Below are 15,068 nucleotides of genomic sequence, written 5' to 3'. Positions count from 1 at the left end.
CCTCTACCTCTCCAAAGACTGCACACTGCATGCACCGCAGTATCGTCCCTGGTAAGGAGAAAATGAAATGAACTAATGCTATAAAGCATTCGCCAGCATTTCCTTAGAAAACATTAAGTTACACAGAAGTAGCTGGCAGTCGGCTGAGCAGCACTGCGGCTAAGGCAGGTCAAAGGGTGGTGAGCTGGCTGCTCCCAAGTGCCCGTCAGGCTCCGTTCTCTTAGGGAGCATAAGTCTGGAGGCAGGTGAGGAGCCCACGCCTCTGGGCTACCCAGAAAAACAATCCTGGTCTGTCCCTAGATTAGCTGTAACAATGTTATAAATTTCCCCCATTTATCCAAACTCAGAGCTTGTGTCTCTGTAAAGCAAATTTAATTGCTTGGAGTGTCTCGGCCCTAAGAGATCTGCAGATGAAAGCACAGGTAAAACTGCAGCCCTCGAGCTCAGACTTGAATGCACTCTCTGTTCAGGGTCAGCCACCCTGCACTAGCGCTAAGGTCTTCCTGTACTGGCCCCTCTCTCACTGTGAAGGTGTAAGAGCGTCACTAACACCAGTGTCACTCCCAACCCAAAAACCACCAGAAGCCTACTCACTATGCCTGCTAGCCACCACTGTCTTCCCAGCTAGCCTCAGAAATTTTAAATACACTGTACTGGAGCCATAGCTCAGCGATGGAGTCATTTGTGCCTACAAGGTCTGTGTTTGATCCTCAGCACTGAAGGAAAAGGAAAGAAAAATCAAGGTATAATGTACTTGCAGTTATAGAAAAAAGTTGATCTTGGCTTCTTTGATACACCAATAATAAACAAAGGCCTCGTGTTTTTAGAACTTTATTTCAATGTAACTATATGCATAAGAAATACACTCATATTGGTTAATAGAATGCAATTATGTTTAACTTATCCTACACAATCTTGACCAGAAACTTGGTACATGGTTTACAATTAAAAAAAAAAAAATGAAAATGAAAACTGCATTTCTGCTTTATTTCTATCTATTACAAATGTATAAAAGATCCTCCATCAAACGCTGCTGAAGGCAGCAGAACCTTGAGAAATACACCTTTGGTTTGCCTCAGAAAAGTAACACATATTGCACTGTAAAGGTTTATAAAATTGGCGCAAAACATTGTTGTAATGTTACAATACCAGTTTTAGGGGTTCAGTAACTAATGGGAAGCCTAAGGGATACATGCAGAAGTGTAAAAGCCATCTCACTTAGCCAGCCGTGTACGTAGACTGTAAACCTAACACATCCAGAGCATTTCCGAACTTTATCTATTGAGGTCAACCAGGAAACCCTAGAGTATACCTTGATTTTTGCAAAAAAAAAAAAAAAAAAAAAAAAAAAATTTCTTCAGCCCACAAGAAACAGTATACCAACAGGGCTAAGTGTTCTTTTTGCTGTCAACATTCATAGAGTGAACTGCTTGAGGTCAACTTGAGTTTTAATTTGCATTAGCGCTTACATGCAAAGTGGTCCCAAGTGTTACCTCAAGACTTTAAAAGTAAAATGGCCCTTCTTGGAAGACTAAAGACATCCAGCCAACGTTGTAAAAATATCATCAAAACAATGTACCCTCTTTTATGAATTACGCCTCAATTAAAAAAAAAAAAGCCCCAAATAAGCAGCTCTGAAAAGAAAATATAACTTAAGATATATGAAAAAACAAGGTGAATACAGATTCAAAAATAATTAAGATACATTTTTCTAAGGCTACCAAAAATTAGGCTTCAAAGAATTCTACCATTTCAAGTTTAACACTAGTTACTAGATATCAATTTACAAATAAGATGTTCACTTTTTTTGTTCCTTTATCAAGAGAAAAATCTACCTTCAGACTATGAAGTTGGTGACGAGAAGAGACTAGAAAACAAGATTCAAACAATCCCATGAAAAAGTCACAGTTTTCAAATGGAAGAACTCCAAACTGTACTTTCCATTCAAACAATTTAAGTAAACAATGGCACCAAGGTTTAGGCCTAATATAGGCCTGCCAACCAAGTCCTTGTTTTCTGGAAGAAGGCCTCAAAAGTCCAACTCAATTTCATTTCAATGCTTCAAAGATCAATTTAATGAGGTTTTAATTTCCTTTTTATTTTTGTTTTTGACTTCTAATCTCAAATTAAAACTTAGTTTAGTCCCAGAAGGCACTGTTTTCCTTCCTTTACTACAGGAAAGACTCCACAAAGGCCTCTTCCTCAAAACCAGCTCCCAGCCTTCACCTGTGCTTGGGATGCATCCTTCCCAACATCTTGAATAGGTAACATAGGTAAAACGTGCTCATGAACATTAAAACTAGTTGTTAGAAAGACTTAACTAGCTTTATAATTTAAGTTTTAAAACATAAATACTTGCAGTCTGATCTGCACTGACAATGATTGTCGGAGCCTAGAATTCAACATTTACACATCCTCATTCACACACACAAAGCACACACTATTATCACACAACTTGTGTTTTGAGAGAATTTTCCGCTTTTTAAATCTTTGGCCTCCCAGTCAATCCCAAGTTCAACCAACTTTAACTAAAACTTCACTCAATTTCCCTAAGCTTTTCACACATACATTAATGCTTGTCATCTTTCATGAACTGTCAAAATCTGAAGCCTGCTCAGAGATCGCCAGGTAAAAGAAAATAAATGAAATACACAGAGGTTATGTCCAAACAGAACATGACCACCAAAATGTCACAAATCCCGCTTGGGATCGTACTTTGTAGCTACTACCAGTAAAAAACACATCCCAAGTTGGACTATTTCACGTTCTGGCATTGACCAAAAAGCACAGAACCGGTTCTGGAGCATGCGGCTTCTCGGCAATGTCACTGACGACACCGGGATGGCTGCAATTCGCTGGAGGCCTCTCCTGTACAGAGGCTGTCTCACAGGGGCAGTGAGGACACCCACGAGTTTGTGGAGATCCCTGAGAAAGCATGAACATCAGCCCTGTTCAGGTACTCACTGGAAGATGCAGCTGTTGACCAGAAGTTAGCACTCCATTCTCGATTAGCCATGTGGCCATGATGGCTTCCTCACAAGTGATATTCTATAGTTTGAACGGTAACTATGTCTGGTTCCAGGTTTGCTTTCCACCAATCACTTGGAGTTCTTTACTCAGCTAAGCGTCCATCCCAACGTCAACTATCTATTGAAAAAATAAACTCTTCAAAGAACGATTTATCACTCTCTAAGAGATAAGCTAGAATCAGCAAAAGAAAAAAAAAACTCTTAATGGCTGATATGAGATTAAATTTTGTCAATATGGGATCTCATGGCTTACTAGAAAAGTCAGACCGGAGAGAATTACACATATGCTCGCCATTCAAAATAACTTATATGAAACTGATTCTGGCATAGATTAGCAGTTATAATTAAAGTAAGAAATAAAAAAACAATGGATTGAACCTGCATGTTCCATTGCTCATAACCTCGCACACTGTAGTTCTGCAAAAAAGACAATTGCAAAGAAAAGGAAAACGGCCCTTTGCAAACAAGCCTAAAAGCACACCCCCAAAAGAAAAACCATGCATATATGGATAAAGTGTAACACAATTCTATTTCTAGGGGGAAGGAATTAACTGCATAGGTTAAAAAACAAAAACCATGTGCAACATATTAAGCCAGTAAAGCACCAAAATAAAAAACACCAAAAATCACTTTTTATAATGATTAACATACAAACACAACATATTGACCGTTAAGTCAGGAAGCAGTTACCTGGACAGATACAATGTCCACTGTTCAAAGAATTTTTCTTCAATTTAAATGTCTTTTGTGATCTAAAGAAACTTTAAAGTGCTAACTTTATTTATATAATAAAGCAGGCAAATTCTTCAAGTAATTTGCTACGCCAATTTTTATCAATCTGAACAAGGAACTAAAAATAGAAGCTAAAGTGTAAAAGACAGAAAAAACTGACAGGCTGCAGGTGAACAAGGCAAGAAAGCACGTTCTACCATCCTGCCTTCCTCTTTCCACGCTAACAGATTTAAGTGTCTGTTTCCTTACATTAACCTCCTAGGCTTTGCTAAGATTTATGCAACAGTCAATAGATAAGACACAGTCCTAAGAAAAAGAATGTCTCTTCAAAATCAGCACTGGGCACTACTTAAAGCAAGCTTGCGTTTGCCTCCTGCCTTAAACTAGAAGCAGAGACATGTTTACCCCAGGAACTGCACTTCCCGTCTACTCCTGCCCCTCAGCTGCCTTCTTAAGGAAGTACACATTAACCAAATGGCGATTGAGGTGTTTGCTGTAATCTTTTTCCTTTCTAAAAGAACGATCACAGAAAATACAAACAAAATCTCCCTCAGTTACTTTAACTGCCAACCCTTCCTCTCCGTTTTTTGAAGCAGCTTCTTGTGGCCCTGGCCGAGCTCCATGCAGCCCGGAATCGTCACTGCCTTCTGACATGTTGTCACTCAGGTCGCTTCCATCGTGGCTATGGATGCCTTCATCTTCATCAATTTCCTGAGACTCGTTTTCAGCCAAAGTGATAGGAGGTGATGCCACTACAGCTGCTGATGCCACTTCACGTTCTGCTGATGGGAGACGAGGCACTGGTGACCCTGGCTCGACTGCTGAGTCCTTCACAGGGACATTGTCTGCTGTGTTCTGCTCAGTGCCCACTTCAATTTCACAAGCCCCAGCTGAACCTGTCTGACACCTAGCATGTAGTGTTTCACCATCTGGCACTTTTGAATTTTGCTCAGAGGGTAACACACTGGTAGATTCCTTTGGAGCAACAAGTTCAGTTTGGCTCTCGCAGTCTTCCTCAGTCCCTACTTTGAGAGGGGCTATTCCTTCCCCCTCAGAGATGTTTTGGTCCTTGGGTGCCTCTTCTCTTCTTGAGTTTCCCTTTGGCAGTGGTGAAGACAGGCCTGGACGACCCTGTGCACTCTTGCTTTCGTTTAGAAGCTGGCTCTCTCTAACAGGCACTAAGCCAACTTCAATAAGGACTTGTTCCTGCCGCAGCATCTCACGCCGTATGCTCAACTTCTCCTTTGTCTTATCTTTTCTGGGAGATGACCTTTTAGTAAAGGGCTTGACTTGAAGAGGTGGTTCCATGACAGCAGGAAGCTCCTCCTGAACAGAGCCCACGTGAGTAGGCCCTGTCTGCACAACCTCCATTTGAGCACAGTTCAAAAGAGAAGGCAACTCTTTCTGACAATGTCCCACCTGAGGTGGCTCCAGCAAAGATGACTGCTCCATGGGAGATGGCAGCTCACTCTGAGCAGACTCCACGGGGGATGGCAGCTCACTCTGAGCAGACTCCACGGGGGATGGCAGCTCGCTCTGAGCAGGCTCCATTGGAGGGGGCAGCTCGCTCTGAGCAGGCTCCACGGGAGATGGCAGCTCACTCTGAGCAGGCTCCACGGGGGATGGCAGCTCACTCTGAGCAGGCTCCACGGGGGATGGCAGCTCACTCTGAGCAGGCTCCACGGGAGATGGCAGTTCCACCTGAGCAGGCGCCACTGAAGGGGGCAGCTCCCTCTGAGCAGGCTCCATTGGAGGGGGCAGCTCGCTCTGAGCAGTCTCCATGGGAGATGGCAGCTCTACCTGAGCAGGCGCCACTGAAGGGGGCAGCTCCACCTGAGGAACCCCTGTCTGGGAAACCTCCATCTGAACAGGCCCTGTGTGAGCGATATCCATGGGAGAAGGAAGCCCTGTCTGAGTAGACCCTGTCACAGTGACCACAACCTGAGCAGGAACTGGAGAGACCTCCCCATGAGTCAGCTCTACGGAGGGAGGCTCTGTCTGAGCTGTCTCCTTCTGAGTCTCCTGAGCAGGTCTGCTGCCTTTTTTACTTGGTTTACTTTTTACAGTTTTCTTCTTTGTACCTTTCTTAATGGGAACATTATGCTTTTTATTGTCCCCCTTTCCCTCCTCCACTTTGCTGTCCCCCTTTGGCACTTCGGATCTGTTTTTGGATTTGCTCTCTGTCTTCTGTTTCTTTTTCGGCACTGGTTCCTCATTCACAGGATCATCTGGGGAATGGGCTTCAGCATCCATCTTTCTTTTGTTTTTCTTGGCTTTACTGAATTTGTCTGAACTATTTCCTGTATGTACATCTATGTGTTTCATCTCCGCTGCTTTCGTCTCTGTGGCGGATTTCCGAGTTCTGGTAGTTACCTGGACCACTGCAACATTGCCAGAAGACTTCTTCTCTTTTTTCTCTACTTTTACAGGTTTCTCGTTTTTCTTTCCAGACATATCCCCCTTTGTTTTTGTTTGCTCTATCTCTGTTTTTTCATTGGTGATATTGTTATTATGCAAGTCAGCCTCCTTCTTTTTGGTTTTCTTCAGTTTCACTCTTGAGACATCCATGGTTTTACTAGGACAGGTAGGATGCTTAGATTTGAAATGATACTGTAGATTACACTTCTTGGAAGCCGCATAGTCACACACGGGGCAGTTGAACTGCCGTGGGTTGACATGCAGCTCCACATGCTTTTTGAAGTTGCTTCTGTCTGCCGTTTTATAGTCACAGTGAGGACAGTTAAGAGGTTTTGGCCCGTTGTGAACCTGTCTTGCATGTCGGGTCACTTCGTGCTGATTTGAAGCCACATAACTGCACTGATCACATTTAAATGGCTTCTCACCTAAAGGTAAAAATGAGATGTTACCACAGAGAGAAGACACAAATCCAGCATTAAAATATCCTTAGGAGTTGTACATGTAAAATCACCAGGCCAGCTACTGGAAAAACATGACCATGCACCTTATATTTCCGTATTTATTTGTGTAACTTTTCTGTATCTGCGATGGAAGCTTCATTCTCAAAATAAATTCAAGGAATAATTAACCCAGTCAACCATTATGTTCAAAACAGTTTATGAAGTTAGCTATCTGGCATATTAAAGAACAGGCTCCACCCAGAAGCAAAGACCTCCTGGCACAGGCCACAAACCTCTGGATGCCAGCTCTGGGACAAAGCTACTCCAAGAGAAAAGTTTTTAATTTTTCTGCTCCTCATCCTCCAGAATTCTTTAAAACTAAAATATAACATAATATAAAATATATTTGTAAAGTCAATCTGGAGAGGAGTCTTTAACTTTGAGCTATAGTTCCAGACTATATGCCTCAATTTTAAGGCTCTGCTGAGCCTGAGGGAGTAAATTTAACCCTTTACTCATAACAAGAAGTAAGCAAGTTCCTCTAAGACCTAGTAACTGTTTTAAAGCAAAAATAAGGCTAAAGTCAACTAAAAAACTTAGTGATTTTTTTTTCTCTTAATTTTTCTATAAAAGGGACAAAGAAACTAACTAAATGAGGACTGGCATACAAATAAATACAGTATGTAAACAGTCATAATCACAAAGCCCACCCACCCAAAAAAGCAAAAAACATTCTACCTGAATACATACCCAACTAGATCACACTCTAGTAAATATTACCAATTGGTATCCATACCCCACCGGTCCAATGGAATGCATAGTAGAGAAATGGAAATTGACATTTATGAAAATTAATCTTTTAAACATTCTCATGCATTATTATCCAAGTTTACCACAAGCAAAATTAAACATGAAGCTTAACTATGACAATATTAAAGATTACAACATTAGAAATATCTGTTGACAGAATCCTTAATCTCCCCAAAAACATCTACCCAGGTGTTTGTAGATAAATGGCAACTCTTTCCATGTTAAAATCCAAGCATTTCAGTCAGGCATGGGAGTGATACCTGTAATTGCTGCCACTCCAGAGGCTGAGGCAGGAGGACCACTGTATCTGAGGTCAATATGGGCAGTTTAGCAGAGTCTATCACCTGCCCGGCAGCACAGGGCCCTGGATGTCACTGTGCTTCTTTCTACAACACACACACACACATCTCCACGTGGTCCTGCAGTGGCACTGCTGGTACTACTCTGAAAACCATCTTCAAGGTGACCCGCACCTACATAAGAGAGGCCAGTCTGAGCTACGTGAGACCCTGTCCCCAAACAAAATACAAACTCCTAGATTCAATTCCACATGAAACCTGCCATGGTGACACACATCTATAATCCCAACTCTCTTGAATAACAGTTCTTAAGAGAGACAGCAAATGGCCCCTTTGTTAAGATTTCTTACCAAAACTTCTAGTAAATGTTTAGTAAAAGTTTAGTAAAAAGTTCCACATAGAAAGCAGAGAAGAAACTCACAAGCTGTCCTTGCGTGATCTCCACACTCAAGCATTGAATGTATGTCGACATACACAATTATTAAATAATTAAGTTACTAATTTATTAACTGTCATCTTCAAAATTGGTACTGCCAGGATGGCCAGGACTACACAAAGAAATGAGGTTTCAAAATACAACAAAAATTGGTACTGAGGGCTGGAGAGATGGCTCAGTGGTTAAGAGCATTGCCTGTTCTTCCAAAGGTCCTGAGTTCAATTCCCAGCAACCACATGGTGGCTCACAACCATCTGTAAAGATGTCTGGTGCCCTCTTCTGGACTGCAGACATGCACACAGACAGAATATTGTATACATAACAAATGAATGAATGAATGAATAAATAAATATTAAAAAAATTGGTATTGAACAAGAGCAGTTTCTAGGGAGGTCATTGACCCTAGGTGTGAACTTGCTACTACAGTTTTCAACAGTCATGTCATCAAATTGCTTTCCTAAACTTTCATTGTAGCAGACCAGAGTGTGATAGTGGAATGCTTGGCCCTAAATAAGACATCTACGTTATCCTATCCAAAGCTCGGGAATATCACAGAAGAGGAAAAGACAGAGGATAGAGGAGGTACAGCAGGACATTATATTCATGAAGTAATTTCTGACTACCGTACGTCTAAGATAGCAGTCATCAACATTCCAGACGAAGGGAGGAGGAGCACAGACCGCCCCACTCTTTCCTGAGTAGTTAGAAGGCAGTTAATGAGTTGCTAGGGATGAAGTCATAACCTCTCAGCAGTACAGCTAACAAGTTAAGCTGCCCTTATTCAAGTAATAACTTCCTACCTAGGCTTATTAAAGAAATCCTAATTGTCTATTGGCTGAGGAAGGGGTTGGAGTGAAGGAAGGAACTTGAAGAATGGATAAAAGGGAGTTTTAAGACTGAGGAAGATCCTCAGAATCCACATGGTGAAAGAGCCAAGTCCTCTAAGCTGTCCTCTGACCTTCACATGCATGACTGATATAGCATATGTACCCCACAGACATGCACAAACAAATAAACTGTCTATCAAGGTTGGCCTTGATCTCACTGTATAGACACAAATAGATTTATATTAAAAGGAGGGGTGGGACTTGAATGAAAGAAAAATATGTGGCAGTCTCGCTCTTGTGAGGGCCCAGAGTTGTGAGTCTGTTCCACCTTATCTGGACAAAGTTTGAGCTTATTTTTGCTCTCAACGTTGTTGGCAACAGGTGTCTCTACACACTCTGACCTACAACGTGGTTACTTGGTGTTTTGGACATTAAGATGACGAAGAGGTGGATTCGCTCCACCCTGACCAAAGGTCAGAGAATTCAAGCATACTCCTGGTCCTTCATTTAAAATAGGTTTGACACGGGGAGTGACTGTCTATAGCATACTTGGTCTAGGGTGTGTTCACTGCATATTACTGTCCAAGACATCAAATCCTTTACTCAGGAAATAATGACTTGATGTCTCAAGTATTAAAGCCAGTAACTGTTCTGGTTGTCCTCTATCCCATGCTTTCCCCCCCCCCCCCCCCCCCGCCACCCCCCCCCCCCCCCCCCCCCGCCCTGCATTAGGGCATAAAAGCTTAAAACAGCATCCAACATGGGGCCTTCAAAAACCTTTCTATCCAGAAAAGCATAAACAGCTACCTACATAAGCTCCCAAAGTGCCATAAAATATATTCTTCCAATAAAATCTATTTTTCCAATTCACAGTCACAAGCTGGGGTGTGGTGGCGCACGCCTTTTATCCCAGCACTTGTGAGGCAGAGGCAAGAGAGTCTCTGAGTTTCAGGCCAGTCTGGTCTACAGAGCAAGTTTCAGGACTGCCAGAGCTACACAAAAAACCCCTATCTCAGCAGAGGAAAAGGGAATATACTTTAAAAGAAAAGCTGAGCCGGGAGGTGGTGGCGCATGCCTTTAATCCCAGCACTTGGGAGGCAGAGGCAGGTGGATCTCTGTGAGTTCAAGACCAGCCTGGTCTACAAGAGCTAGTTCCAGGACAGGCTCCAAAACCACAGAGAAACCCTGTCTCGAAAAATAAAAAAAAAAAATTAAAGAAAAGAAAAGCTATATTGTTGTGTGAGTGCTATATAGACATGTGTGTTGAGTGTGGTCGTATATACATTCTACAGGATCAGACTCCCAGAACATCACTTTTAACTGAGCCACCTCTCAAACCCCCACTCCCTTTATTTTGAAAAAAGCTATTATATAAACCCAGGCAGGCCTCAGGCTAAATATGCAGCTGAAAAAGGCCTTGAACTTCTAATGTTCCTGCTTCTACTTCCCAGCAGTGGGATTATAAATATGTATTATATACTGCTTTAGGAAGAACCCAGACACACACTTCTGATCACCAAGCAGTAGAGCTCTGCAGCATAGCCCCATCAACTATAATTTTATTTAAATGGGGCAGTTTTATTTAAATTGGGACAGTTGGGAATTGAATTCTAACTTATTTTCAGAGACACTTGTCCTTTTCTGTCCTGCATAGGCATGTGTCCTCATCTGTAAATGAAGACTGGCATATTTGCATTAAGACTGTAATTTTCAGTACCCAGTATGCATATCAATATCAATAGGTATTAACAATACTTACTTAGCACAGTATAACAATTGCTGATAACTATAATATCTTTAAAACACAGCAGAAAACCCCAGACAGTATTAACAAACCCAAAGAAAAGGCAAAGATTATCAACTAGAGTAAGATACCACAGAGAACATTGAGCACTGCCCAATCAAGAAGAAAATATTTATATAAATATATTCATATATGTATTTCTTATATATGAATCCTTATAAACCAGAGCTGCATCACCGTAAGTAACGGGTTAACCACAGGTGACTTCAAATAAACTGTCTCACAGGATAAATGTCAAGCATTTAAGATTTAATTTCCAGTTGACCAGGAAAAAAAACTGACTTGACATGAAAGCCAGCAGACATCCAGAAAGGGAGACCCACTGCAGAGGAAAATAACTTTATGTTTTCAATGTCTAGAACTTACATATTGCAATTAAAAGACAGAATTAACACAATGCTCTTTTTTTCCCCCTTGTCCAGTGCTAGAGATTGATCCAGGTCTTGTACAATGTTGTGAAACCACACTACACTGAGCTACATCCTCCTCCATTCTACGTGTTGTTATTGTTTTTTGAGACAGGGTCTATGTAGACCAGACTGGCCTAGAAGAGTTCCAACAGCCTGTCTCCCAAGTGCTGGGATGAATTAAAGAACTAAGTAAAGCTCTCTATAGAATATTAATCCCTCATATCACCAAACCCAAGACCCTTTTAATTGCCCTTGAAGAATGAATCAGGAAGTACCCAAAAGCGGTAACATTTTTGAGTTTTGTTTTTTCCAAGACAGTACCCCTGGCTGTCCTGGAATTCATTCTGCAGACCAGAATGGCCTCAAACTCTGAAATCCATTTGCCTCTGACTCCTGAGAGCAGGGTGGATTAAAGGCGTGAGCCACCAGTATATCTTTATGTAGCCAACTTAATAGCTTGGGAAGATATCTGAGTACATAGCAAGCATGTAGGATCAAGAAAGCCTGGCAACCCCATGCCTAGCTCTTTTATTGAAGTATTAGCACTTTTCTGAATTCTAAAAACTACTAAGAGCTAGAGAGATGGCTCAGCAGTTAAGAATAATTTATGCCCTTGTAGAAGACCCATGTTTAGTTCCCAGCACCCACATGTAGTTAGCTCCTAACCATCTGTAACTCTGTTCCAGAAGCCCAGCACTTAGGAGGCAGAGGCAGGAGGATCTCCATGAGTTCAAGGCCAGCCTGGTCTAGTTCTAGGACAGGCTCCAAAGCTACAGAGAAACCCAGTCTCAAAATAAAACTTCAGAAGAAAAAAAAAAGGAAACCTTCCCAGAAAACCTTTGTCTGATTTATGAGAACACAGATTTATCCTCCCCGCTTCATTTTGGTTTTGTTTTTTGTAGGCAGAGCCCTGCCTGGCATGAAGGCACACACTTAATCCTCACACTTCTGAGGCAGAGGCAGCTGAATCTTTGAGTTCCAGGCCAGCAGTAGCTACACTATAAGATCATATCTAAGAAAATACAAACTTTTTTAAAGATCCTCAAAAACATTAAGTTATAAGCAATTCAGTTACAGTTCTAAAAGTAATTCTTTAATAAAGAAGTTTGAAACAGTGAAATAAATACAAAGATAGCTTACTGAAATTGAAGTTATCATTTTGTACCAACCTGAATGAGTACGCATGTGTCGAGTTAGATGTGTCTTCTGAGAACTCGAGTAAGGACAAAGTTCACATTTATAAGGGCGTTCTCCTGCAAAATTATAATGATAATGTTTAAGATGTAACAATCGAGCAAAAACAATTCTCAGCAGTCTAACTATTTTCTCCCATATGTTTTTGGGTTTTTTTGGGGTTGGTCTGGTTAGGTTTTATTTTGGAATTTGAAACAGGTTGTTTTCCTAGATAGTCCAGGCTAGCCAACATTCAATCTTCCTGCCTCTGCCTGAGTACAGATTTATACAACCCATTCCAAGAAAAAAATATCTCCAGCCATTTTCCATTTGTTATTTATTTTGAGACAGGGTCTAAAAGCGTGAATTTGTGATCTTTCTAACTCAGTCTCTCAAATACCGGGTATCTGCAAAACTTCTGACCATACACTTTCACTATGTTTTTAAATTGTGTTGTCCAGAAAATTAGTTTGAGGCAGGGTCTTACATAGCCCAGGCTAGAATGAATGACCCTGAACTTCTCCTTTAACCTCCCATGAGCTGGGACTGTAAGATGTGAGCCATCATATTCATAGCTCAGTATTTTACAAGAGTCCTCTTCTCCCACTAGTGGCAGTCAGACCATTACTCCAGTTGTGTAAGTTGGATCTGCACAGTAGTACACAGAACCTATAGCGCTCGCTCCTAAGGGAGAAGTGGGAGGGGATGGACACACTGGCAGCTAAGAGTTCTTGGGCAGCATGACCTATAGGAGAGTCAAAACTGAACAGCAGCTCCAGTGAGTTAACTCAATTAAGAGCAGCTGGTGCTCCTGCAGGGAACTCCAGTTCAGTCCCTAGTATCCATAGGGTAGCTAAACCATCCATGACTTTAGTTCCAGGCTAGGGCCCTCTTCTGACCTCACGCAGAAGTGCATGTGGCAGAACACTTACATATAAAAACATTTTTCAAGGTAAACAAAATTCTCAGTGTTAAAAAAAAAATCACCCAAAATGCTGGAGGCATCCAAATTTTTTTTCCTTGAACTAAATAAAGCCTACCTTCAGTGGCTCCCATTTAACACCCAGAATTCCAGAATGCCAGGGATGGTGATGCTTGCGCGCGCGCACAGACGCTGCATTTCAAGGAGTTAACTTTGAAGATTTGACTGAACACTATTGATGCACACCTTTGATACCAGCACTTGGTAGGCAGAGGCAAGCAGGCAGATCTTTGAGTTCCAAGACAGTCAGAGCTGTTACACAGGGAAACTGTCTGGAGAGGTTGGGGCGGGGCTATTTCCCTCAAACAAAATCCTAGGGGTTTGTGTCTAATGTAATGTCAAATTTAGTTCAAGTCCCCACCTGTAGCCACCTAAATCCAAAGAAACCAGAACTACATTTTAAGATTGTCTCCAACTCACAAATCTTGGCTGAGGTTGTATGCAGTCCAAATTTTTGAAGCCCTGAGTACCATGAAATGAACAAAATGAATTTCCTGATGCTACTGCTTTTTTCTCATGTTTATTACATTTAACTGTGTTCACATATGCACACCCAGTGCACATGATGCACTTATAGATGGTGTGAACTGACCTCAAAGTAATACAGCTCAGTGGTAGAACCTAAGTGTTTATGTGAAGCTCTGAGTTCAAGTCCTAACACAAGGGAAAGAGTCAATGAAGACTCAACCATGTGACCACTAGCCTAATGCGGCAACTCTAGCCAAGGGTGGCACATGCTTATAATCCCAGTGCTGGGGAAAGCAAAAGGATCAAGAGTTGGAAGACAGCCGGGCGGTGGTGGTGCACGGTGGTGCACGCCTTTAATCCCAGCACTTGGGAGGCAGAGGCAGGTGGATCTCTTTGAGTTGAGACCAGCCTGGTCTACAGAGCTAGTTCCAGGACAGGCTCCAAAGCCACAGAGAAACCCTGTCTCGAAAAACAAGAAAGAAGAAAGGAAGGAAGGAAGGAAGGAAGGAAGGAAGGAAGGAAGGAAGGAAGGAAGGAAGGAAGGAAGGAAGGAAGGAAAATTTTTCATTAAATGAATTTCAGCTTGAGACCCAAGCTAAGGACATCCCTGCCATTTTGTCCTATGTATACATATGCAGAGTGGCATTCTCGGTATTGGTTGATCCTTATAAAATTAATCAACTCTGAAAAATACTGATGATGCTCTAGGCCCTAACAAATGTTCCATCAAGATGTAATTCAAGTAAATCTAATAGATCTACCCCGTCGACGTGCTCATCAGAAGGCTGAAGTAGGATGAATTCAAGGCTGGCCACAAAGCTACTCCTGAAGGAACCCAAAAGGAGTCTCACAAAACAAGTTTGAGCAGGGTGGTAGAGGCCTGCTATCTACTCACTCAGAATACCAAAGCAAAGATTGGTTTGGAGTTTAGGGACAGCTAGACACACCTGGTGATTTGAGGCCAGCCAAGGTCGCACACACAATTGCCTAACAAAAAAAAAGGAATCTCCATATAAGCATTTCCTAGCAGACTCTGGTGGCAGATAACTGGGACTGAGGGAAAACAGGAAGAGACTACATTGTTAAGCGATTTTGAAGACAAGCCCGGGGCTGCATCCAACAGCAAGGAACAACCTTGAGCTCCTGAGCTCATTGTAGTCACTAAAGGTGAGATAAACATTTTTCTGGTTTTTTTTTGGGGGGGGGGTTGTTTTTTTTTTTTTTTTTTTTTTTTTTTTTT

General features: G+C 41.8%; 1 protein-coding gene across 2 annotated transcripts in view; it reads right to left on the bottom strand.

The window, feature by feature from the left end:
* Positions 1-815: 815 nt before the first annotated feature.
* The window catches only part of Rest (RE1 silencing transcription factor), a 20,292-nt gene continuing 6,039 nt past the window's right edge, over positions 816-15,068 (bottom strand). For both annotated transcript variants that reach the window (XM_050149982.1, XM_050149983.1), the window contains exons 3-4: positions 12,375-12,458; positions 816-6,604 (exon numbers count right to left, since the gene is read on the bottom strand). In XM_050149982.1, the coding sequence (XP_050005939.1) occupies positions 4,188-6,604; positions 12,375-12,458 (2,501 nt within the window). In that variant the 3' untranslated portion in view covers positions 816-4,187. The remainder of the gene's footprint in view (positions 6,605-12,374; positions 12,459-15,068) is intronic.

The sequence above is a fragment of the Alexandromys fortis genome, unplaced genomic scaffold, assembly GCF_014885135.2.
Source record: "Alexandromys fortis isolate MF-2015 unplaced genomic scaffold, M_Fortis_MF-2015_v1.1 scaffold_0, whole genome shotgun sequence".
Taxonomy (NCBI): Eukaryota; Metazoa; Chordata; class Mammalia; order Rodentia; family Cricetidae; genus Alexandromys; species Alexandromys fortis.
The sequence above is the reverse complement of the archived record's forward strand: the minus strand, read 5'-3'. Positions and strand labels throughout refer to the sequence as shown.